We start from the raw sequence: 23,577 nt of genomic DNA on the forward strand, positions 1-23,577 counted from the left end.
CTGTGCCATTAAACCCCTACAACTCATCCAGAACGCCGCAGCCCGTCTGGTGTTCAACCTTCCCAAGTTCTCTCACGTCACCCCGCTCCTCCGCTCCCTCCACTGGCTTCCAGTTGAAGCTCGCATCCGCTACAAGACCATGGTGCTTGCCTACGGAGCTGTGAGGGGAACGGCACCTCAGTACCTCCAGGCTCTGATCAGGCCCTACACCCAAACAAGGGCACTGCGTTCATCCACCTCTGGCCTGCTCGCCTCCCTACCACTGAGGAAGTACAGTTCCCGCTCAGCCCAGTCAAAACTGTTCGCTGCTCTGGCCCCCCAATGGTGGAACAAACTCCCTCACGACGCCAGGACAGCGGAGTCAATCACCACCTTCCGGAGACACCTGAAACCCCACCTCTTTAAGGAATACCTAGGCTAGGATAAAGTAATCCCTCTCACCCCCCCTCCCCCTGAAAAGATTTAGATGCACTACTGTTCCACTGGAGGTCATAAGGTGAATGCACCAATTTGTAAGTCGCTCTGGATAAGAGCGTCTGCTAAATGACTTAAATGTAAATGATGTAAATGATTAGTATTATTATGCCATAGCTTCATACAATTATATATTGTATGATTTTTCAAATGTGTGTGAACTTGTGTTCATGACACAGCATAACATTTAAAAAGAAAAAAACATATTGTTTTCCCCTCTTCCATGGCCAGAAATGTTCTCAGTGAAAGTAACATGACACAAATGGAAATCTTATTTTGCCAAGCTTGTACAGTGCTCTTACTTTACATGGTATTTGCGTCTGTAATAATGACGTTGACAAAATGTCAAATATTGCTGTCGAAACAAAGGGAAACTGTGGTCTCCTGTTGAGTTTGCAGATCCTGCAGCGTGTGATTATGAGGCAAATAAGCTATTAGTGGTTAAAGGTGTGTTTACACATGGCACAATCTTGGCCTCAAATGTCACCGTGGTTTTGCTGATGGACAGAGAATGGAAATTCAACCCGACCAGGTTGAACAACTTGAGGTAGGTCTCTAAATTGGCTGTATCTGGCCCACCACTCATGAAAAATGGAGCAGATGGTATGTTAAAAAGATTTGAGTACCCCGAAGAGGTGCTTTCCCCCCAACATATTTAGGGATTCCCAGACGGAAGCCACTCCTCAGTTAAAGGCTCATGACAGCCCGCTCTCAGACCATGAGAAACAAGATTCTCTGTTTGGATGAAACCAAGATTGAACTTTTTGGCCTGAATGCCAAGTGTCACGTGGCACCATCCCATCAGTGAAGCATGGTGGAGGCAGCATCATGCTGTGGGGATGTTTTTCAGTGGCAGGGACTGAGAGACTTGTCAGGATCGAGGGAATGATGAACGGAGCAAAGTACAGCGAGATCCTTGATGAAAACCTGCTCCAGAGCGCTCAGGGCCTCAGACTGAGGGCGAAGGTTGACCTTCCAACAGGATAACGACCCTAGGCGCACAGCCAAGACAATGCAGGAGTGGCTTTGGGACAAGTCTCAATGTCCTTGAGTGGCCCAGCCAGAGCCTGGACTTGAACCCAATCGAACATCTCTAGAGAGACCTGAAAATATCTCCGCATACAACATGATAGAGCTTGAGACGATCTGCAGAGAAGAATGGGAGAAACTCCCCAAATACAGGTGTGCCAAGCTTGTAGCGTTATACCCAAGAAGACTTGATGCTGTAATCGATGCCAAAGTCACTTTAACAAAATACTGAGTAAAGGGTCTGAATACTTATGTAAATGTGATATTTCCATTTTTTTGTATTTAATACATTTCTAAAAGCCTGTTTTTGCTTTGTCATTATGGGGTATTGTGTGTATATTGATGATGGATAAAAAATATTTAATCAATTTTAAGATAAGGCTGTAACTTGTAAATGTAATGTGTGTAACTCTTTTTAGCACAATTAGCACAAATGTTTATTTTTATACATTGAGTATACAGAACATTCAAGAAAATAGTCCACCACACAAATGACATCCAGCCAACTTTAGTAAAAATACTTCCTAACTACTTAAGTAGTTTTGTAGGGAATCTGTATTTCACTATTTGTATTTTTGACAACTTTTACTTTTACTCTACTATATTCCTAACGGAAATAATATACTAATTACTCCATACATTTTCCCTGAAACCCAAAAGTACTCATTACATTCAAATGCTTAGCAGGACAGGTAAAATGGTCCAATTCTCACGCTTATCGAGAGAACTTCCATGGTCATCCCTATTGCCTCTGATTTGGCAGACTCACTAAACACATATGCTTTGTTTGTAAATAACGTTTGGTTGTTTTAGTGTGCCCCTGGATTTTCGTAAATTAAAAAAAACAAGGCAATTGTGCCATCTACTTAACTTAATATAAGCAATTTGAAATTATTCATACTCTTACTTTTGATACTTAAGTATATTTTTGCAATTACATTTACTTTTGATACTTAAGTATATTTAAAACCAAATAGTTTTATACTTTTACTCAAGTAGTATTTTACTGGATGACTTTCCCTTTTACTTGAGTCATTTTCTATTAAGGTATCTTTACTTTAACTCAAGTATGACAATTGGGAACTTTTTCCACCTCTCCACAACTGTGGGAAGCATTGGAGTCAACATGGGCAAGCATCCTTGTGGAATGCTTTCGATACCTTGTAGAGTCCATGCCCAGATGAATTGAGGCTGCTCTGAGGGCAAAAGGGGGGAGAATCTGGCCTTAATGTGCCATCTCCACCCGTCACAACCAGAAGAGGACTGGCCACCACCAACCAGAGCCTGGTTCCTCTCCAGGTTTCTTCCTATGTTCCTGCCTTTCTGGGGAGTTTATCCTAGCCACTGTGCTTCTATATCTGCATTGCTTGCTGTATGGGGTTTTAGGAAGGGTTTCTGTATAGCACTATGTGACGTCTGCTGATGTAAAAAGAGCTTCATAAATATATTTTATTTGATGTTATTTGATAGAACATAAGGCAGAGGGAACATAGACATGGTCCCTCATAACAAAACAGACAGAAACACTAAACCAGCTCGGATTTACATTGCTTTGACTGAAAGGTTAGCTACAATATGACATTTGCATTGCTTCTAAGTGTGCAGTGGCTCTCTTCTTCTCTCCTGCACCTTAGTGGCCCAGTCTGCACCTTGAGTCCAACATACCACCGATACTGCAATGTAACTACAGTCGAACACCATTTAATTGCACTGTCACTTGACTGTGATTGATATTGACACACCGGTCTCCTCTTTCATGGGCTATTACAATTATGCAGTTCATTTCAATGGAAAGCTAACTCTACTGTATGAAAAACAAATCTTAAAATGCAAATGTGCACACCCTCACTCCATCACCATCACCGGGAAAGATGCAAAACCCTCGACATCCAGATCCCCCTCCCTCCTTCTCTCCCTCCATTCCACCTACTTTCCACTCCACCCATCCACCCTAACATAAGAAGAGGTAGATTGCCCGTAGTTCCAGTTCAGAGCTGAGGGTTGTTGAGGTTGCGGAATGGGTGTGTGTGTCGTCCTGGGCTGGTTGGTACTGGTCCTGACTGGCCACCAGCTGACTGAGGGAACCAGTCTGCAGCTTTCAGGGGACTACTCCATTTCGTGTCTCTTTCCGCTCCACAATTTAGCCACCTCCGGTTCCAACCTACCAGACATGGAAGCCTGCAAAAAGTAAGTCCAAGAAAGATCTCACAAGAGGACGTTGTTTATCTATTTCCCTGGCATTTTAGTTCATTTTAGACCATCAGTGAGTTATTGTTGTTTGACTCAATCACTTTCTTTCGATAATGGATTTATGTTGTAATGTCTTTTTATTCTGCTTGCAATCAATTCACTCCTATTCAGAGGCAAATCTAATAAACATGGCTATCATTTGATACAAGCCATGAGATTCGCTGTGGAGGAGATCAACAACGGCACCAAAAACCAACATCTTCTCCCAGGGGTGACGCTGGGTTACCAGGCGTATGACATCTGCAATACACCAGCCAGTGTCCTGGCCACTCTGGACCTCCTGGCCCAACAGTTACAGAGAACTTCAGGGAACAAGACGGATGGTGACCAGAGAGCAGTGGCAGTGATTGGGCCTGATAGTAGCAGTTATACCTTTCCCCCGGCTGCAATGCTGGGCTCCTATCTGGTGCCACAGGTACATTGTATTTCCCAAGTTCAGTTATTGGTAACTGAACACATTTGTGACCATTTGTTTTTGTCTTCTATTGCTCATCTATTTATATTTTTAAATGTCTTGCCTCCTATGATTTCACATTTTTCCATTTATGTGCCCTTTATTTTTTCTTCTTCCTCCTCCTCCTGGTCCCCCTTCTGGTCCTCCCCCTTCTGGTCCTCCTCCTCCTGGTCCCTCCCCCTTCTGGTCCTCCTCCTCCTGGTCACCCTTCTGGTCCTCCTCCTCCTGGTCCTCCTCCTTCTGGTCCTCCTTCTGGTCCCCTCTCCTGTTCCTCCTATTTGTGATTTTTTTTCTTCTAGATATCCTATGAAGCCACAAACGAATTGCTGAGCAACAAGCACCTCTACCCATCCTTCTTCCGCACCATCCCCAGTGACAGGAACCAGGTGGACGCCATGATCCAGCTGCTGGTCCGTTTTAACTGGACCTGGATCGTGCTACTGGGCAGTGATAATTCCTACGGCCTCCAGGGCATGCAGAGGCTCTCCCAACAGGCGGCCTACTACGACATCTGCATCGCCTACCAAGGAGTCATCCCCGACCTCACCTCGGCCACCAACCAGACCATGAGGAGCATTGTCAAGGGCATCTTGAAGACCAAGGTCAACACTATTGTTGTTTTCTCCAGCAAAAGCAAAGTTAGTGGGTTCTTCCCATTTGTCATAGAGCAGGGTGTAACTGGCAAGGTGTGGATAGGGACAGAGGACTGGTCAGTGGCCACTCTAGTGTCGGGGATACCAGGGATTCACACCATCGGAACTGTTCTAGGCATCTCCATCAAATACGCAGCCATAGCTGGGTTTGAGACGTTCGAAAGCCATGTTGTTTCAAAGTTACTTAGGGACACCTCCAATGGCATGATGGACCTGAGGGTTGACTGTTTGCAAAATACGGATCTCTATAGCATGGCAGTAAAAAACTTCTCTTTGGATGGCTATGACATGACATCCTCGTATAATGTTTACAAGGCTGTATATGCTGTGGCCCATGCCCTGCACCAAGCACTTGGTTGTGACTCAGGTGAATGCCAAAAGATTGAAGTACAACCTTGGCAGGTGAGTGTTTTCAAAATCATGGTACTGAAGTCAAAAAGCCCACTCTGAAGAAAGTGAGCACACGTTCACGACACACTTGATATCGATGTGCTATTGGAAATCTACAATGAACAATGTTCACTATCCCAGGCCTGTTACAGTCATGTTTAAATTGGCGCATGCTTTTCTTCCTCTCTCTCCCTCAGCTTCTGCCACTGTTAAAGCAGGTGAGATTCTCTGTTGGGAACTCCTCTGTGTACTTTGATGAGAACGGAGACCCGCCCACAGGATATGACATCGTGACCTGGGTTTGGAGGGGAACAGAGTGGTCTCTCCGAGTGGTGGGCTTTTACACTCCAGACCCCACTGACCTCACAGTGGACCCTGCTCAAATTGAATGGGCTAGTGACATTGACAACCTGGGAAAAGTATAGCCACAATATTACAGTATTTACACAGTAGTATTACAATCCATTGTCAGATGCAATTGCAGAATGATTTTGGGTACTAGAATTGTAGAAACTAGTCATAGAGAGTGTAAACCATGGTTGCATGTGGACTTGGAAAACCTGTGTGTGTGTTGTTTTTATTGTGGTTGTGTCCAGGAGGTGCCTCCGTCAATATGCTCTCCAGAATGCCCTACAGGTCACAGGAAGCTGCAGACAGGACAACACAAGTGCTGCTTCGACTGCCTGGCCTGTCCTGCTCACACCTTCCTCAACAGTACTGGTGAGATTACTGTCACACACCCACTGGGCACATCCATAGTTCATCCTCTATCTGTAGTGATTTGAATTGTGCTGTTTAAAAGTGCCCAGCGGGTGGCGGATGTTGCCCCTCTCATAAACTGTCGCTATAGCAGGGGTGTCAAACACACCGCCTGGGGGCCAGTCTGGCCCACGGGTGAGTGTGAGGATTTTTTATTTTGATTTAATTGTACATTTTTTAATTAAAAATTGGGGAGGTAAAAAAAAATAGGGGGGGGGGGCTACAAACTCAATATACTTTAAACTGACTAAAACCAAATCTAATATGTGTAGAAACGATAATGGACCTATATTAACAGTTTTTTCACTGTCCAGCTCACTAATAATCACAGTGCACAGTCAGAGAGCATCAAAAAATTCCCCAAAACGATGGATAGAGGACTATTTATAGCTAATTTTGACGGCATGGAAATATAACAAACTCCAGACCTCATTGAAGACTGAATGCGGCCCCCCGGGGGGAAAAGATAGTTCGACACCCATGATCTATAGCAAGCAGCTGGCAGTAGCACAACTAGAACAACAGTGATAGTGCAACTGTCTCTGATGGTGATCAGTGATATCTGTTTTTAAATCAATACTGAGGATATAGGTTAACTCAATTCATGAATGTAAACACCTTCATCTTCTGAACTGGTTGAACTAAAATAAATCCTGTACATTTTGAACTGACCCCAGCCTTGATGTTATGATATATATGTCACTCTTTAGGATCTACCTGGTGTCAGGCGTGTGAGCTCCACCAGTGGTCCACAGAGGCGAGCAAGGTGTGTCTGGATCGGACGGTCCTGCTGCTGGCTTGGGACGCCCCCCTGTCTCTTGCTCTGCTGGTCCTCCTGGCTCTGACCCTGTTCATGACCCTTGGGTCAGGGGTCGTCTTCCTCCTCAACCTGGGCACCCCTGTGGCCAAGTCGGCTGGCGGGCGCACCTGCCTGGTGATGCTTCTAGCCCTAACCGCGGCGGCCGCCAGCGCCCTGTGTCACTTTGGCCTCCCGTCTCGGCCCGCCTGCCTCCTCAAGCAGCCCCTCTTCGTCTTCAGCTTCACCGTGTGTCTGGCGTGCGTCACCGTGCGCTCCTTCCAAGTGGTCTGCATCTTTAAGCTGTCTTCCAAGCTGCCCCGTGCCTATGATACTTGGGCTAAGAACCACGGGCCTGAAGGCACCGTCCTTGTCGTGTCCATGACAGTGTTGTCGATCTCTGCGCTCCGGGTTGCTCTAAACCCCCCGTACCCCTCCCAGGACGTGGACTTCTACTCCAACTGCATTGTCACAGAGTGTAGTAACACCCTCTCTTTCGGTGCCATGATAGAACTAGCCTACGTCTCTGTGCTCAGTATGCTCTGTTTCTCCTTCAGTTACATGGGCAAAGACCTGCCAGCCAACTATAATGAGGCCAAATGTATCACCTTTAGTCTCATGGTCTACATGATCTCCTGGATCAGCTTCTTCACCATCTATTTTGTCACAAGGGCGGAGTTTGCCATGGCCATGCATGTGCTGGCCATAGTGTCCAGTGTGCTCGGTATTCTCGGTGGTTATTTCATGCCCAAGGTCTACATCATGGTGCTGAGGCCCCAAATGAACACAACGGCCCATTTCCAAAACTGTATTCAGATGTATACCATGAACAAACAGTGAGAGATATGTGTTTATCATAGATTGCCTTTTGTATTTCCGGATACTTATTCCCAATCCATTGCATAGGTAGATGGCATAGTATATGTTGCTCTGCTCTTAGCTAAGGAGAAAGTAAATGTTGACCTTGCACATTTAAATGTATGTATAATGTTCTCTAACATGGTTGTAATGTAGTTATGAGGTTAGCTTTCTAATGCACTCCTTTTCGACTTAGCTAAGTGTGTGTTTTTACTGGGGAGAATTCAGAAAACCAAAGCTAAACCTCTTTGGCAGCATCTGGTGTTGTGCTCTTTTTTCAGTGTCTGTGTGACATATGTTTGGCCTCTCTTTACAAGAATAGAAAGTGGTAGCGTGGGCAGGCCATAGAGAGGTGCCTTGCCTTCTGTTGGTGTGAGTGCCTGCCTGTATGTGTGCCCTCTCACTGGGCATCTGTGGTGGCAGGTTTCAGGAGCTTAATGGGATAGCCTGTAAGCCTCTGATTTAAACCCAGCTATCCCAAAGACCCATACACATGTCCCATAGTCCCATAAGTGTGTGACTCAGTAGTCTATTTGAAGAATCTGCATATGATTATTTATGCTTAAATCAACGAATAACCTTTTCTTTGTATAGCGCTATTTGAAATAAATAAACCAACTAATAAAATGACCTAGTTTTCCTTCTTTGTATTTCATTAAAGGGAAATTCCACCATTTTTCAACTTCATAGTCATTATGAATTATTTTACTGACTTGCCTAGTTAATTTAAATTTAATTTTACCTTTATTTATCTCCAGCACCATACCAGTGTCTACGGTCTACATGAAAACTGCACATTTCTACATTGTGTGGTTAAAAAGAAACCACTATGTGGTTCCATAGTGTAGTGGTTATCACATCTGCTTTCCATGCAGAAAGTCCTGGGTTCAAGCCCCAGTAGAACCATGCTTTATTTGACCGAGAGACTGAAAAACAGCTTCTATCTCAAGGCCATCAGACTGTTAAACAGCCATCACTAACGTTGAGTGGCTGCTGCCAACATACTGACTCATCTCTAGCCGCTTTAATAATTAGAAATTGGATGTAACAAATGTGTCACTAGCCACTTTAAACGATGCCACTTTATATCATGTTTACATACCCTACATTACTCATATGTATATACTGTACTCTATACCATCTACTGCCCCTTTGCCTATGCCATTCGGCCATCGCTCATCCATATATTTTTATGTACATATTCTTATTCATTCCTTTACACTTGTGTGTATAAGGTAGTTGTGAAATTGTTAGATTACTTGTTTGATATTACTGCATGGTCGGAACTAGAAGCACAAGCACTTCGTTACACTCGCATTAACATCTGCTAACCATGTGTGAAAAATAAAATGTGATTTGATTTGAAAATAAGAAGAAAGGTACTAAAAAATGTCTTATTCGATGACATCAACAAGAATTAAGAGTAAAAAAATGATTTTCAAAACATGCAATGAGTTTTTCTAGCCAGGTGGACACCATATTTACAAAACATGTAAATATATGTAGACACGATAGACACTGTTACCATATGCAGACACTGATATGGTGATGGAGATAATAAATGAGGTTTTAAAAGTGGTAGTATTGCACTTTAATGTGTAAAACTGTCTCATTTGATCATGCAAAACGTTCATACTTAAACCAAGATTCTTAGGGGGTAACAATTGCAAAAGTTAAATGTGGATTTTCTTAAATTTGTTAGTCAAATTTGACAAGACATTTCATGGAGGAGGGTCAAATGAACTAGTTAGAACAAAATGTATGGAATGCAAAAGATCCACTACAATTTGGTCAAAAATCACAATCCCGGACAAAAGGTTATTATTTATTTAAAATTGATTGTAGTTTTATTGTCATACAAATGTCATACATAGTTTTAAGAGCTTCTTTAAATGCAATATAAAACAACAACGGTACTATTACAAAGCATACCAACATACTATTGCCTTTTATAAAAGATACATCCATAAGATAACAAAACAATGAATAACAATAGAGAAATATCCTCAAAGAATTGCTGTAAAAAATACAGCCTATTGTAGATGCTGTTGCATCTGTCATATAACACATAGACTCCATTGGAGTAAGAAAAAAATGCACATTTCACAATAATAGATCATAACTCAATCGTCAGCTACATTCTTCACTGCAAATGAAAATCTAATTTGATAAAACAAGTAAGAGAAAAAAAACATCCTTCACAAAAAAGTGACTACCCTCACATCAAATATGCCACGAATATGCCACACACATCTGTCCATCAATGTGATGAGAAAATAAGAGCTCAGGAAACCCACAACGGTTGAGCAGGTTGGAAATGCATATTTCCTACACAGTGAGGGACATACAGTCCATTGTTTCCCTCAGGTTTTCGAGTGACTTCAGTCCACCGTCTTTCTCTACCAGGGCCTCCAGACTGGGCCTTTAGCTCCTGTGTCCTGGAGCGTGGTGTTGGTGTTAGTGGTGGGTCGGAGGGTGGAGGAGACTGGAGAGGTGGAATGGACCACTGGGTGCTGCTGGATGGATCTCTGGACCTGGGTGGAGAGCTGCTGCTGGAGCCCCTGAAGAGGTCCAGCCGAGGTGATGATGGAAGTGGTGTCTCTCTTGGGGCTTCCGGACAGGAACTGCAGAGACTCCCTCCAACACTGTGAATAACCCTCGCCGTAGTCCCTCTGAGATGGATCTGGCTGCAGCTGCTGCCTCAGGAAGCTCACGGTCATCTCCAGGATGTCGGCTTTCTCCAGCTTGGTGTTGGGGTCCTGTTTGTGGAACTCCTTCTCCAGGATCAGCTTGAGCTGCTCGATGCAGCCGTTGATGCGATCCCGACGCATCTTCTCTACGATGGGTTTCCTTATCTGACGCAGAGAAGAACATTTGATTGGTCTACAGCTCTACTATGACACCAATAAACTGAAAAAGCCACAATAAACATACACACTTTATACTGTATATACACATTGATTGAACATCATTTGCATACCTTAATGTCTTTTTCTGCGAACCTCAGGTGCTGGAAAGAGAAGTTGGTTGAACAGGGAGCCATGTCTGTAGGTGTGAGAGAGTGACAGGTCTGTCTGCTAGTTCTCTTGGGCCGCAGTGTGGTCTGGGCCCTCTAAGGGATCTCTCCCCCTTTATATAGCAGGAGATTACCATGACAAAGCCATGTGGCCCAGACCAGGCTGGGGTTCCCACACTACTGAGACCACAGGGCCGCCCATCGCAACAATAGGAGAAACATCAATAACTTGATGGATTATGGGGTAGTAGAGGCAACACAGAGATGTTTCCCAAGATAAACTATTAACTACTGATTAATGGATGAATAGGTTAAGCCATTATACATGCAATTAACATCACATCTCGGTTTTCATACCTATCAAATTAGAAAACTATGGCGTAAAAACAAGTTAAAAGCCAACACACTTCTGAAGGGAAGAGCCCTCTTAAAAGAGGGTCATTTATACCATAAAAAAAAAGATCTGAGTAATTTCAGAACCCTTTCATTTCTAACACAATCTCGCCAGTATAATTACAAAATAAAACTACTCTGGAGAGTTATCTTTCTCTCCAGACAATGTTATTGTTGTAATTAACCCAACATTAGTTGAATTGTCGCATAGTTTCAATAAAATACACACAATTTGGATACAATTCATATGCAGTCAGTACTGCAACAGTGTGGTTACAACACTTTTGAAAGTTAGTGGTATTGTAACCATTGGGCTTGTATTGTTATAAAAATGATGCTAATGCTAAAGGATGCTCATGTCTGATGAAGAAGACATTCACATAGACACAGATGTCTGTCGCTGTGTTGGAATGTGGGAGTTACACACACTTATGTATATATCAAACCTTTTGTCACACACCCCACACACTTCGTCCAGACAAGTAGCCTCCACATTGACAGACAGTTGACATATAACCATTGTGTTATCTATTGTCTATACCTCTGTTCTCATTGGCTGTCGAGTGTGGGAAAGCTCATGACAACTCATGCCCACATGTGGATTTATTGCCCCCCAGGAAAGATTCATTCTAGAATGCTTTGTCCCACAACAAGTGTTTTAGTGTATTTTTCCAATTCAAAGTATGACCGAAGAGGTATTTTATCTCGTAGACGGTAAATATCGTGGCATTAAATACAAAGAAGAGGAACTACAGTATAACATTGTAACTAATAAGATAAATTGTTACTTTCCCAAGAAAAATCCCAGAATGTGTTCAATGTGTTCAATGTCGGACTATGTGCTGCTGGACCAGAGTGGGGAGACTGGGGACAATGCCACAGTCACTGGCAGAGTGCAATGGCTGTGTTTCAGGCAGTGCAAAGGTCACACATGTCTGGCCTGGCCTGTGGGCGCTGTGAGGAGACTACTCTCCCTAGTTTCCCACCAGTCCCTAGCACTGGGGTAGATGAGCTACAAAAGCCAGGCCGCTCCCTCAATGCCCCATTGGGAATGTTAATTGATCCTTTGTTGCAGGACAAACAGAAACCCTATGTCACAGACCATCTGGGAAAAAATCAAGTTAATGGGGCCTTGCACATCGACAAAGAGCTACAAGAGCGCCCTGTCTTCTTCTTCCACTTTGGCCTGGATGAATATTGAACATTTCAATGGTGTTAAAACTACTCATAAAGGGGAATTTGTCCAACTACATCTATACAATAATATTTTTTAACTGTTGGCTAGAAATTCCCTTTTGGCTAGCTGTGCATTGATCACATTGACAGTGTGGGGAAGGGAAGGTTTTGGCTAGCTTGTGCATTGACCACATTGATAGTGTGGGGAAGGGAAGGTTTTGGCTAGCTGTGCATTGACCACATTGACAGTGTGGGGATGGGAAGGTTTTGGCTAGCCTTTGTCTGGGGTCTTTTAGTGTGTGTGAACAGTGACCCACCAAAAGATAGACAACAGTCAGTCTGAATTCCTGCCATACACTCTGGACTGCCAGGCATGTGGTGGAGTAAGGCAGGTTCCCATCAGCCCTGTGCCTTTGGGAGTGTGCTAGCTCCTGTTTCCCACACTCTCTGTCCATTCACCGGCCTCAATAAGGGGACAATAGAAGTGTGTCTTGTTACACATCACATTAGCCACGGTGTTTGATCTCTGGTTGGAGGGAGGGAGGGCTCCGTAATCACCGCCAGACCATCTGCAGGACTAACCCTGAGAAACTTCTTTCAAACTTTTTGCCACAATAAAAAGGATACGTATTTCTTGGCCCAAGCAAGTCTCTTCTTCTTATTGGTGTCCTTTAGTTGTGGTTTCTTTGCAGCAATTTGACCATAAAGACCGGATTCACGCAGTCTCAACTGACCAGTTGATGTTGAGACGTGTCTGTTACTTGAACTCTGCGAAGCATTTATTTGGGCTGCAATTTCTGAGGCTAATGAACTTATCCTCTGCAGCAGAGGTAACTCTGGGTCTTCCTTTCCTGTGGCGGTCCACATGTGAGCTAGTTTCATCATAGCACTTGATGGTTATTCTGACTGCACTTGAAGAAACTTTCAAAGTTCTTGACATTTTCCGGAATGACTGACCTTCATGTCTTAAAGTAATGATGGACAGTCGTTTCTCTTTGCTTATTTGAGCTGTTCATGCCATAATATGGACTTGGTCTTTTACCAAATAGGGCTATCTTCTGAATACCACCCCTACCTTGTCACTGAAGGGGTTGAACCAAGGCCTCATACCTTGGTTTAATGATAAACTGTAAGGTCTCCTCTCAGGAGGCCTCTGTGTGTGTGTTAAAACCTGTCTTGAGTGTTGTGCCCTATGAGAAGGCAGGAAACCGCCTACGCTCAAACTCCTCCTGTCTGGGCCCCACCATGGCTGTCTGAGGTTCTGAGAATACGACTGGTTTTCTGAGAACACAAGGCTGCCGCAAGCCTGATGAAAACAGTCACCTGTCAGAAGATACTTAGACTCGTTCACTTCGTTATGACCCTATACTTGTGTGTGTGTGTCTTTGTGTTCCTTGACCTAATTTCCGTTCACAACTTGTAGACTTGCTTACATGCTACTGTGCGGTTTGTTGCTAACCTTACTTTGCTACCTGCCAACTTTACGTGTTTTACTTTTTAATTTCCGTTTTATATGTTAATTTTTTCCCAACTTTTTTCATTCAACTTATTCACCCCGGACGCTTTATCTGGACGTGGTCTGTCAGGACCTGAACCAGCCGAAGATAACATTAACATTAGTAACATTAACATTATGCCTTCTAATTGCAGTTGCTGTACTCATAATATACAGGAGAATGATTGCCTTATGGCGAGGATACCTGTGCTGCAAGCCGAGCTTCAGACGCAGTCGTTAGGCAAGGGCAATTTACTTGTAGGAAAGGATGAAACAGCGTCTGTGCCACCAATAAGTACAGATAGCCGTATAAATCCCCTCGCACAGTCCCCGAAGCCTGACAATTTTCTCATGGCTTCTGGAAGGAAATGCTGTAGGAATACTCAGCCAGTGTCGCTCATTCAGCCAACGGAAACTTTCAACATGTTCTCCCTATTAAGCAACGAGTCGGAGTCAGAGGCCGAGCCTTCTCTGGTCTCTATTCCTCCCGTTACGGGGTCTGGGACGCTGAAGCCTCCCACCATAAGCTCTGACAAATGGAAAACCCTAGTCATTGGCGACTCCATTACCTGCAGTATTAGAATTCAAACGAATCATCCAGCGATCATACACTGTTTACCAGGGGGCAGGGGTACCGACGTTAAGGCTAATCTGAAGATGGTGCTGGCTTAAGCTAAAACTGGTGAGTGTAGAGAGTAAAGGGATATTGTTATCCAAGTCAGCTTCAACGATGTTAGGATGAAACAGTCAGAGGTCACCAAGCGCAACATAGCTAGAGCGTGTAAATCAGCTAGCAATATGTGTCGGCATTGAGTAATTGTCTCTGGCCCCCTCCCAGTTAGGGGGAGTGATGAGCTCTACAGCAGAGTCTCACAACTCAATTGCTGGTTGAAAACTGTTTTTGTAGATAATTGGCCCTCTTTCTGGGACTCACCCACAAACAGGACCAAGCCTGGCCTGCTGAGGAGTGATGGACTCCATTCTAGCTGGAGGGGTGCTCCCATCTTATCTACGAACATAGACAGGACTCTAACTCCACCATGAGAGCTGTTAGCCAGCCTGCCAGCTTAGTGGAGTCTGCCACTAGCACAGTCAGTGTTGTCAGCTCAGCTATCCCTATTGAGACCGTATCTGTGCCTCGATCTAGGTCGGGCAAAACTTAACATGGCGGTGTTCGCTTTAGCAATCTCACTGGAAGACCTCCTCCATGCCTGTCATTATTGAAAGAGATTGTGATATCTCACGTCTCAAAATAGGGCTACTTAATGTTGATCCCTCACTTCAAAGGCAGTTATAGTCAATTAACTAATCACTGATCATAATCTTGATGTGATTAGACTGACTGAAACATGGCTTAAGCCTGATGAATTTATTGTATTAAATGAGGCCTCACCTCCTGGTTACACTGGTGACCATATCCCGCAAAGGCAGAGGTGTTGCTAACATTTACGATAGCAAATTTCAATGTACAAAAAAAAAAACAGACGTTTTCGTCTTTTGAGCTTCTAGTCATGAAATCTATGCAATCTACTCAAGCACTTTTTATATCTACTGTTTACAGGCCTCAGCGTTCCTCACTGAGTTCCCTGAACTCCTATCAGATCTTGTAGTCATGGCAGATAATATTCAAATTTTTGGTGACTTTAATATTCACATTGAAAAGTCCATGGACCCACTCCAAAAGACTTTTGGAGCCATCATCGACTCAGTGGGTTTGGTCCCACATGTCTCCGGACCTACTCACTGCCACATTCATACTCTGGACCTAGTTTCATCCTGTGGAATAAATATTGTGGATCTAAATGTTTTTCCTCATAATCCTGGACTATTGGACCACCATATTATTACGTTTGCAATCGCAAATAATCTGCTCAGACCCCAACCAAGAATCATCAAAAGCCATGCTATAAATTCTCAGGCAACCCAAAGATTCCTAGATGCCCTTCCAAACTCCCTCCACCTGCCCAAGGACATCAGAGTACAAAAATCAGTTAACCACCTAACTGAGGAACTCAATTTAACTTTGCGTAATACCCTAGATGCAGTCGCACCCCTAAAAACAAAAAACATTTGTCATAAGAAACTAGCTCCCTGGTATACAGAAAATACCCGAGCTCTGAAGCAAGCGTCCAGAAAATTGGAACGGAAATGGCGCTACACCAAACTGGAAGTCTTCCGACTATCTTGGAAAGACGGTACCGTGCAGTATTGAAGAGCCCTCACTGCTGCTCGATCATCCCATTTTTCCAACTTAATTGAGGAAAATAGAACAATACAAAATGTATTTTTGATACTGTTGCGAAGCTAACTAAAAAGCAGCATTCCGCAAGAGATGATGGCTTTCACTTCAGCAGTGCTAAATTCATGAACTTCTTTGCTGAGAAGATCATGATCATTAGAAAGCAAATTAGGGACTCCTCTTTAAATCTGCGTATTCCTCCAAAGCTCAGTTGTCCTGAATCTGCACAACTCTGCCAGGACCTAGGATCAAGGGAGACACTCAAGTTTTTTAGTACTTTATCTGTTGACACATTGATGAAAATAATCATTGCCTCTAAACCTTCAAGCTGCATAATGGACCCTATTTCAGCTAAACTACTGGAAGAGCTGCTTCCTGTGCTTGGCTCTCCTATGTTGAACATAATAAACAGCTCTCTATCCACTGGATATGTACTAAACTCACTAAAAGTGGCAGTAATAAAGCCTCTCTTGAAAAAGCCAAACCTTGACCCAGAAAATATAAAAACTATCGGCCTATATCAAATCTCTCGTTCATCTCAAACATTTTTGAAAAAGCTGTTGCGCAGCAACTCACTGCCTTCCTGAAGACAAACAATGTATACAAAACTCTTCAGTCTGGTTTTAGACCCCATCATAGCACTGAGACTGCACTTGTGAAGGTGGTAAATGACCTTTTAATGGCTTCAGACCGAAGCTCTGCATCTGTCCTCGTGGTCCTAGACCTTAGTGCTGCTTTTGATACCATCGTTCACCACATTCTTTTGGAGAGATTGGAAACCCAAATTGGTCTACACAGACAAGTTCTGGCCTGGTTTAGATCTTATCTGTTGGAAAGATATCAGTTTGTCTCTGTGGATGGTTTGTCCTCTGACAAATCAACTGTACATTTTTGTGTTCCTCAAGGTTCCGTTTTAGGACCACTATTGTTTTCACTATATATTTTACCTCTTGGATGTCATTCGGAAACACAATGTTAACTTTCACTGCTATGCGGACGACACACAGCTGTACATTTCGATGAAACATGGTGAAGTCCCAAAATTGCCCGCCCTGGAAGCCTGTGTTTCAGACATAAGGAAGTAGATGGAGGCAAATGTTCTACTTTTAAACTCAGACAAAATAGAGATGCTAGTTCTAGGTCCCAAGAAACAAAGCGATCTTCTGTTGAATCTGAGAATTAATCTTGATGGTCTGAGAGACCTCAGCGTTACTCTGGACCCTGATTTCTCTTTTGACGAACATATCAAGACTGTTTCAAGGACAGCTTTTTTCCGTCTACGTAACATTGCAAAAATCAGAAACTTTGTCCAAAAATTCATCCATGCTTTTGTCACGTCTAGGTTAGACTACTGCAATGCTCTACTTTCCGGCTACCTGGATAAAGCACTAAATAAACTTCAGTTAGTGCTAAACACGGCTGCTAGAATCTTGACTAGACCCAAGAAATTTGATCATATTACTCCAGTGCTAGCCTCTCTACACTGGCTTCCCGTTAAGGCAAGGGCTGATTTCAAGGTTTTACTGCTAACCTACAAAGCATTACATGGGCTTGTTCCTACCTATCTTTCCGATTTGGTCCTGCCGTACATACCTACATGTACGCTACGGTCACAAGACGCAGACCTCCTTACTGTTCCTAGAATTTCTAAGCAAACAGCTTGAGGCAGGGCTTTCTCCTATAGAGCTACATTTTTATGGAATGGTCTGCCTATCCATGTGAGAGACGCAGACTCGGTCTCGACCTTTAAGTCTTTATTGAAGACTCATCTCTTCAGGGGGTCCTATGATTGAGTGTAGTCTGGCCCAGGAGTGTGAAGGTGAACGGAAAGGGACTGGAGCAAGAACCGCCCTTGCTGTCTCTGCCTGGCAGGTTCCACTCTCTCCACTGGGATTCTCTGCCTCAAACCCTATTACAGGGGCTGAGTCACTGGCTTACTGGTGCTCTTCCATGCCGTCCCTAGGATGGGTGCGTCACTTGAGTGGGTTGAGTCACTGACTTGATCTTCCTGTCCTGGTTGGTGCCTCCCCTTGGGTTTGTACCGTGGGGGAGATCTTCGTGGGCTATACTTGTCCCAGGATGGTAAGTTGGTGGTTGAAGATATCCCTTTAGTGGTATCCTGCCTGTTGGCCCTGTCCAGGGGTATCGTCGGACGGGGCCACGGTGTCTCCCAACCCCTCCTGTCTCAGCCTCCAGTATTTATGTGTCGGGGGGCTAGGGTCAGTCTGTTATATATGGAGTATTTCTCCTGTCTTATCCGGTGTCCTGTGTGAATTTAAGTATGATCTCTCTAATTCTCTCTCTCTTTTTCTCTTTCTTTCTCTCTTCTTTCTCTGTCTCTCTCGGAGGACCTGCGCCCTAAGACCATGCCTCAGGACCTGGCCTGATGACTCCTTCCTGTCCCCAGTCCACCTGGTCGTGCTGCTGCTCCAGTTTCAACTGTTCTGCCTGCGGCTATGGAACCCTGACCTTTTCACCGGACGTGCTACCTGTCCCAGACCTGCTGTTTTCAACTCTCTAGAGACAGCAGGAGAGGTAGAGATACTCTGAATGATCGGCTATGAAAAGCCAACTGACATTTACTACTGAGGTGCTGACCTGTTGCACCCTCTACAACCACTGTGATTATTATTATTTGACCCTGCTGGTCATCTATGAACATCTTGACCATGTTCAATGTATAATGTCCACCCGGCACAGCCAGACTGGCCACCCCTCATAGCCTGGTTCCTCTCTAGGTTTCTTCCTAGGTCCTGGCCTTTCTAGGTAGTTTTTCCTAGCCACAGTGCAATTGTATTACTAAAGGATCATTTTTATACTTAAACAAAGAGTCTGTGTTTCCTTTCTACTACCAATATGTATAAGTTTGATAATTATATAGACCTGATCATCTGTTGAAGAAATTGACCAGCAACACAACACAACTGATTGGCTCAAACACATTAAGAAGGAAAGAAATTCCACAAATGAACTTTTAACAAAGCAGAACTGTTAATTGAAATGCATTCCAGGTGACTACCTAATAACGCTGGCTGAGAGAATGCCAAGAGTGTGCAAAGCTGTCATCAAGGCAAAGGGTGGCTACGACATTGAAGAATCTCAAATATAAAATATATTTAGAGTTGTTTAACACTTTTTTGGTTACTACATGATTCCATGTGTTATTTAATAGTTTTGATGTCTTCACTATGATTCTACAATGTAGAAAATAATAACAATAAAGAAAAACACTTGAATGAGTAGGTGTGTCCAAACTTTTGAATGGTTCTGTACATAGGTTTTGTCCAACCACAAATCAACAATAGGTTTCAAGGTTTTGGTTTATCATTCAGGAACCAATATTGAACTGACATCTCTATACCTTTAGGATAGGTGCTCCTCACAATCTAAATTTAGGTTTGTGAATATAGTCAATCAACCAATATGTTTTATATACTAACTAGAGTGGTCTTCTTTTTAACTTTGTGGATGACAAAGTTAGCCATACTACTGTTGTAATCAGAATGGATGTGGGTGGAGAACTTTGTGTAGATATATGACTCCGTTACGACAGAGAAGATAAAACCAAAAATGCCGTTTTTTATTTATTTTCGAACACTTGATGGCATGTCACTCCAAATGGAGTGTCATTTAAACCAATAAAGGCAAACAAACTTTTCACAGAAAAGCTTTTTTCTTTATAAAAACTTTTGTGGAATACACAAAATCTCTTTCGGAAAGGTGTATCTTCGAAGTTACAATGAACTTTTTAACATATTCTTTGAACATTGAATACTGTATTATCAATGACATTTATTTTACATAATCATAACATGATTTACATTCAGTGTAGATCCATTGGATCCATTTGTGTGATAATATAGCTACATCAAATTGATACATTTTATCATTCAATGACAAAGAGTTTGACAAATTCTAACAAACAGGTGGTCACAGACCCAAAGAGGAGCAACTCAATATCGGTTAGAAATACAATGCAAGTATGTTATTACAATAATTTAACTCTGTACTGTCAGAGTTAAGGTTCTCAAACGAGAACATAAAATAAGAGAAACACTGTTATTAAATCAGTGTACATTTTCAAATACATAGTATGTATCCAGACCAATCTGAATCATTTCATAGAATCCTTCCTTTCAAAGGAATACTGGCGAAACATGCCCTTTCTTCATCTGGATGAAGACTAATGACATAGCATCTCTTGCCAAATGCAGAAGAAGTAGACCTCCGTCACTCCGAACACCACTGTCCATGCTTGTCAAAACATACACTGGCCTGTCTAATTCCGTTTGTCTGACATGAAAAGGTCTGAAGCGTTGCTCTACCAGGGCCTCCAGAGCGGATGGGAGATGGGTCTCATCACACCCTTGGTGGTGGCCTGGTCTATTGGGGAGCCCAGCGGGGAGAGGGACCTGGGAGCCTGGCTGTGTTGGCTGGATGTCTGCAGGCTGTGGAAGTGGGTCAGCAGCCTGCTGTGGGACTGTGTCTTCACCTCACACTGCGACAGGAAGCTAACAGCCTCCTGCACACAGTGAGAGTAGCTCCCATTGGCTACCACAGTGGAGGAACTTCCTGCCTGCTGCTGTCGGCTCAGGAAATAGACGGTCATCTCCAAGATGTCAGCCTTCTCCTGCTTGGAGTCAGGCTGCTGCAGGAGGAACTCGGGAGCCAGGAGGGACTTGAGCTGCTCGATGCTGGTGTTGATGCGATCTCTGCGCATCTTCTCCACAGCTGGCTTCTTTACCTGCACAAAGAGAAAACAAGGAACAGTTTAGTCAACTTGCCATGTATAATTAACAGCAATAGAATAAGATTGAAATGTACTGTATGAATGTATTCAAAACATTTGTTTACCTTAGTAAGTGAGAGGTTCTGCTCAGAGTAGGTAATCTGTCTAGTCATTGTTGGTGCCATGGCTGTGGCAGTAGTAGTTCTGTTGAGCTGAAGTCTCAGTAAAGAGCCAATTGGATATGTGCTGTCTTCCCTCTGGTTCTCCCTCCTATTTATACTCCTAAATCTCCACATGAATGTGTAGGTCTTGGGCTTGTTGGAGGTTCTCACAGCCTGGAGCCAATGGGAGGGCTGGGAGGGGCATTGCGAGATCCCGTGCTGCCACATGCTCAATGAAGTGTTTATTGCTGGGAGGACAAAGAGTGTGCCTCTCGGGAGCAGGTTGATATAGCACACAAAAAACTATACATACCTCGGCCTAAACATCAGCGCCACAGGTAACTTCCACAAAGCTGTGAACGATCTGAGAGACAAGGCAAGAAGGGCATACTATGCCATCAAAAGGAACATAAAATTTGACATGACAACTAGGATCTGGCTAAAAATGCTTGAATCAGTTATAGAACCCATTGCCCTTTATGATTGTGAGGTCTGGGGTCCACTCACCAACCAAGAATTCACAAAATGGGACAAACACCAAATTGAGACTCTGCATGCAGAATTCTGCAAAAATATCCTCAGTCTACAACATAAACCACCAAATAATCCATGCAGAGCAGAATTAGGCCGATACCCACTAAATATCAAAATCCAGAAAAGATCTGTTAAATTCTACAACCACCTAAAAGGAAGAGATTCCCAAACCTTCCATAACAAAGGCATCACCTACAGAGAGATGAACCTAGAGAAGAGTCCCCTAAGCAAGCAGGTCCTGGGGCTCTGTTCACAAACACAAACAGACCACACAGTGCCCAGAACAGCAACACAATTAGACCCAACCAAATCATGAGAAAACAAAAATAGAATTACTTGACACATTGGAATGAATTAACAAAAAAACAGAGCAAACTATAATGCTGTTTGGTCATTAACATATAATAGAATACCTGACCACTGTGAGCATAGCCTTGCTATTGAGAAAGGCCTCCGTAGGCAAACCTGGCTCTCAAGAGAAGGCAGGCTATGTGCACACTGCCTACAAAATGAGGTGGAAACTGAGCTACACTTCCTAACCTCCTGCCAAATGTATGACCATATTAGAGACACATATCTTCCTGAGATTACACAGATCCACAAAGAATTTGAAAACAAACCCGATTTTGATAAACTCCCATATCTACTGGGTGAAATACCACAGTGTGCCATTCACAGCAGCAAGATATGTGACCTATTGCCACAGGAAAAGGGCAGCCAGTGAAGAACAAACACCATTGTAAATACCACCCATATTTATGTTTATTTATTTTCCCTTTTGTACTTTAACCATTTGCACATCGTTACAACACTGTATGACAATTGTAATGTCTTTATTATTTTGGAACTTCTGTGAGTGTAATGTTTACTGTTCATTTTTATTGTTTATTTAACTTTTGTATATTATCTACTTCACTTGCTTTGGCAATGTTAACATATGTTTCCCATGCCAATAAAGCCCCTTGAATTGAATTGAATAGATGGGGAGGGAGAGGAAGGCTGGGAGGGGAGGGAGGGAGGGGGCTGACATGGTGTTGTTATGGATCTGGGAAAGTGGTGACCCCAGAGGAAGGAGTTTGCTCATCTTCTGCCATTATCACAGAATAAAGAGTGAGCACAAAGTGTTTCGGCACAGGGCACACATACAGTAGGTGTGAGACTGAGAGATCTGGGGCATGGCTGTGAGTCTAACAGCACGTGGAGCTACTGTGTTGTCCACTAGCTTCATGGAGCAGGTTGTTTCCAATAGCCTAAATTGTTCATATCCATGAGCTATTCAAAATCCTTGGGTCTTTGGTGTAATGTCATGTAAAGATGTAATGATGTAATGATAGGACAACATTTATCTATCACTCCAGTGTTCATTTGCTAAATTGTATTTACTTCGCTACTATGGCCTATTTACTGCCTTACCTCCTCATGCCATTTGCACACACTGTATATAGACTTTTTTTTCTATTGTGTTATTGACTGTACGTTTGTTTATTCCATGTGTAACTCTGTGTTGTTGTCTGTGTCACACTGCTTTGCTTTATCTTGGTCAGGTCGCAGTTGTAAATGAGAACTTGTTCTCAACTTGCCAACCTGGTTAAATAAAGGTGAAAAAAATTAAAATAATAATAAATAAAGTTAGTTTTTGGTGTGGTCTGTATATTTGTCAGGTAGTAGATTTCTGTGAGTTATAAACATTGCACAGTTGTAGCAGTTACTGCCATGAAAAGTCTTCACATCAACCCATTAATATATCCAGAATTGAGTTTTGGAAAGCTCCACATGTAGATATGGACTGTTACTCTTTTAGCACACTGTCACGTCTACTGATAGAAATGCAGGCCCCACAACCTTTAGACACACAGCTGCCCGTCCTGCCTGCCGCTGGCTGCGTCCCAGTCACAAGCTCCCTTCCTACCCAAGTGGAACGTGAGAGCTGCCATGGTCCTGAGTTTCCCACACTTCAGTGTTAATGACACTGGGGCGGACACACAAAGGAAGTGTGCCCCGTCACACAAAGCTCAAGTGACCAAGGCCCTTCTACTCCCTCCTCCCTCCTGCCCAGCCACAGTGCAGTCAACCAGGCTCTCACAAGGCTTTCACAGGCACACCATCTGGACAGATGGGACACTATAATCACCCAATGGGACACGTGAGACCTGCTCAGGGAGATGAAATAG

At 43.4% G+C, this 23,577-nt stretch overlaps 3 protein-coding genes and 1 non-coding gene across 5 annotated transcripts; 2 read left to right on the forward strand and 2 right to left on the reverse strand.

The window, feature by feature from the left end:
- The first annotated feature begins 325 nt into the window (after nt 1–325).
- Nucleotides 326–8,290, forward strand: LOC115131999 (taste receptor type 1 member 1-like). Of its 2 annotated transcripts, XM_029664156.2 has the most exons (6): nt 326–3,690; nt 3,865–4,168; nt 4,507–5,262; nt 5,448–5,669; nt 5,850–5,970; nt 6,720–8,290. In XM_029664156.2, the coding sequence occupies exons 1-6, from the start codon at nt 3,521–3,523 to the stop codon at nt 7,643–7,645; spliced, it is 2,499 nt and encodes an 832-aa protein (XP_029520016.2). In that variant the 5' UTR covers nt 326–3,520; the 3' UTR covers nt 7,646–8,290. The 2 variants fall into 2 exon arrangements, with proteins under 2 accessions (XP_029520016.2, XP_064876719.1); XM_065020647.1 differs by lacking the exon at nt 326–3,690 and having other exon boundaries at nt 3,706–4,168; nt 5,847–5,970.
- Nucleotides 8,291–8,496: 206 nt separating this feature from the next.
- On the forward strand, nt 8,497–8,569 carry trnag-ucc (transfer RNA glycine (anticodon UCC)). Its single transcript has one exon. It is a non-coding gene; the product is annotated as a tRNA-Gly (tRNA).
- A 906-nt stretch (nt 8,570–9,475) lies between these two features.
- On the reverse strand, nt 9,476–10,762 carry her12 (hairy-related 12). The gene is made up of 2 exons (XM_029665522.1): nt 10,644–10,762; nt 9,476–10,518 (listed from the first exon to the last, which is right to left on the reverse strand). Exons 1-2 carry the CDS (start codon nt 10,704–10,706, stop codon nt 10,063–10,065), a joined length of 519 nt encoding a protein of 172 aa, XP_029521382.1. The 5' UTR covers nt 10,707–10,762; the 3' UTR covers nt 9,476–10,062.
- An 8,774-nt stretch (nt 10,763–19,536) lies between these two features.
- LOC115132785 (transcription factor HES-5-like) lies at nt 19,537–21,243 on the reverse strand. Its single transcript, XM_029665523.2, has 2 exons — nt 20,837–21,243; nt 19,537–20,726 (listed from the first exon to the last, which is right to left on the reverse strand). The coding sequence occupies exons 1-2, from the start codon at nt 21,098–21,100 to the stop codon at nt 20,304–20,306; spliced, it is 687 nt and encodes a 228-aa protein (XP_029521383.1). The 5' UTR covers nt 21,101–21,243; the 3' UTR covers nt 19,537–20,303.
- Between the last annotated feature and the right edge of the window lie 2,334 nt (nt 21,244–23,577).

The sequence above is a fragment of the Oncorhynchus nerka genome, linkage group LG7, assembly GCF_034236695.1.
Source record: "Oncorhynchus nerka isolate Pitt River linkage group LG7, Oner_Uvic_2.0, whole genome shotgun sequence".
Taxonomy (NCBI): Eukaryota; Metazoa; Chordata; class Actinopteri; order Salmoniformes; family Salmonidae; genus Oncorhynchus; species Oncorhynchus nerka.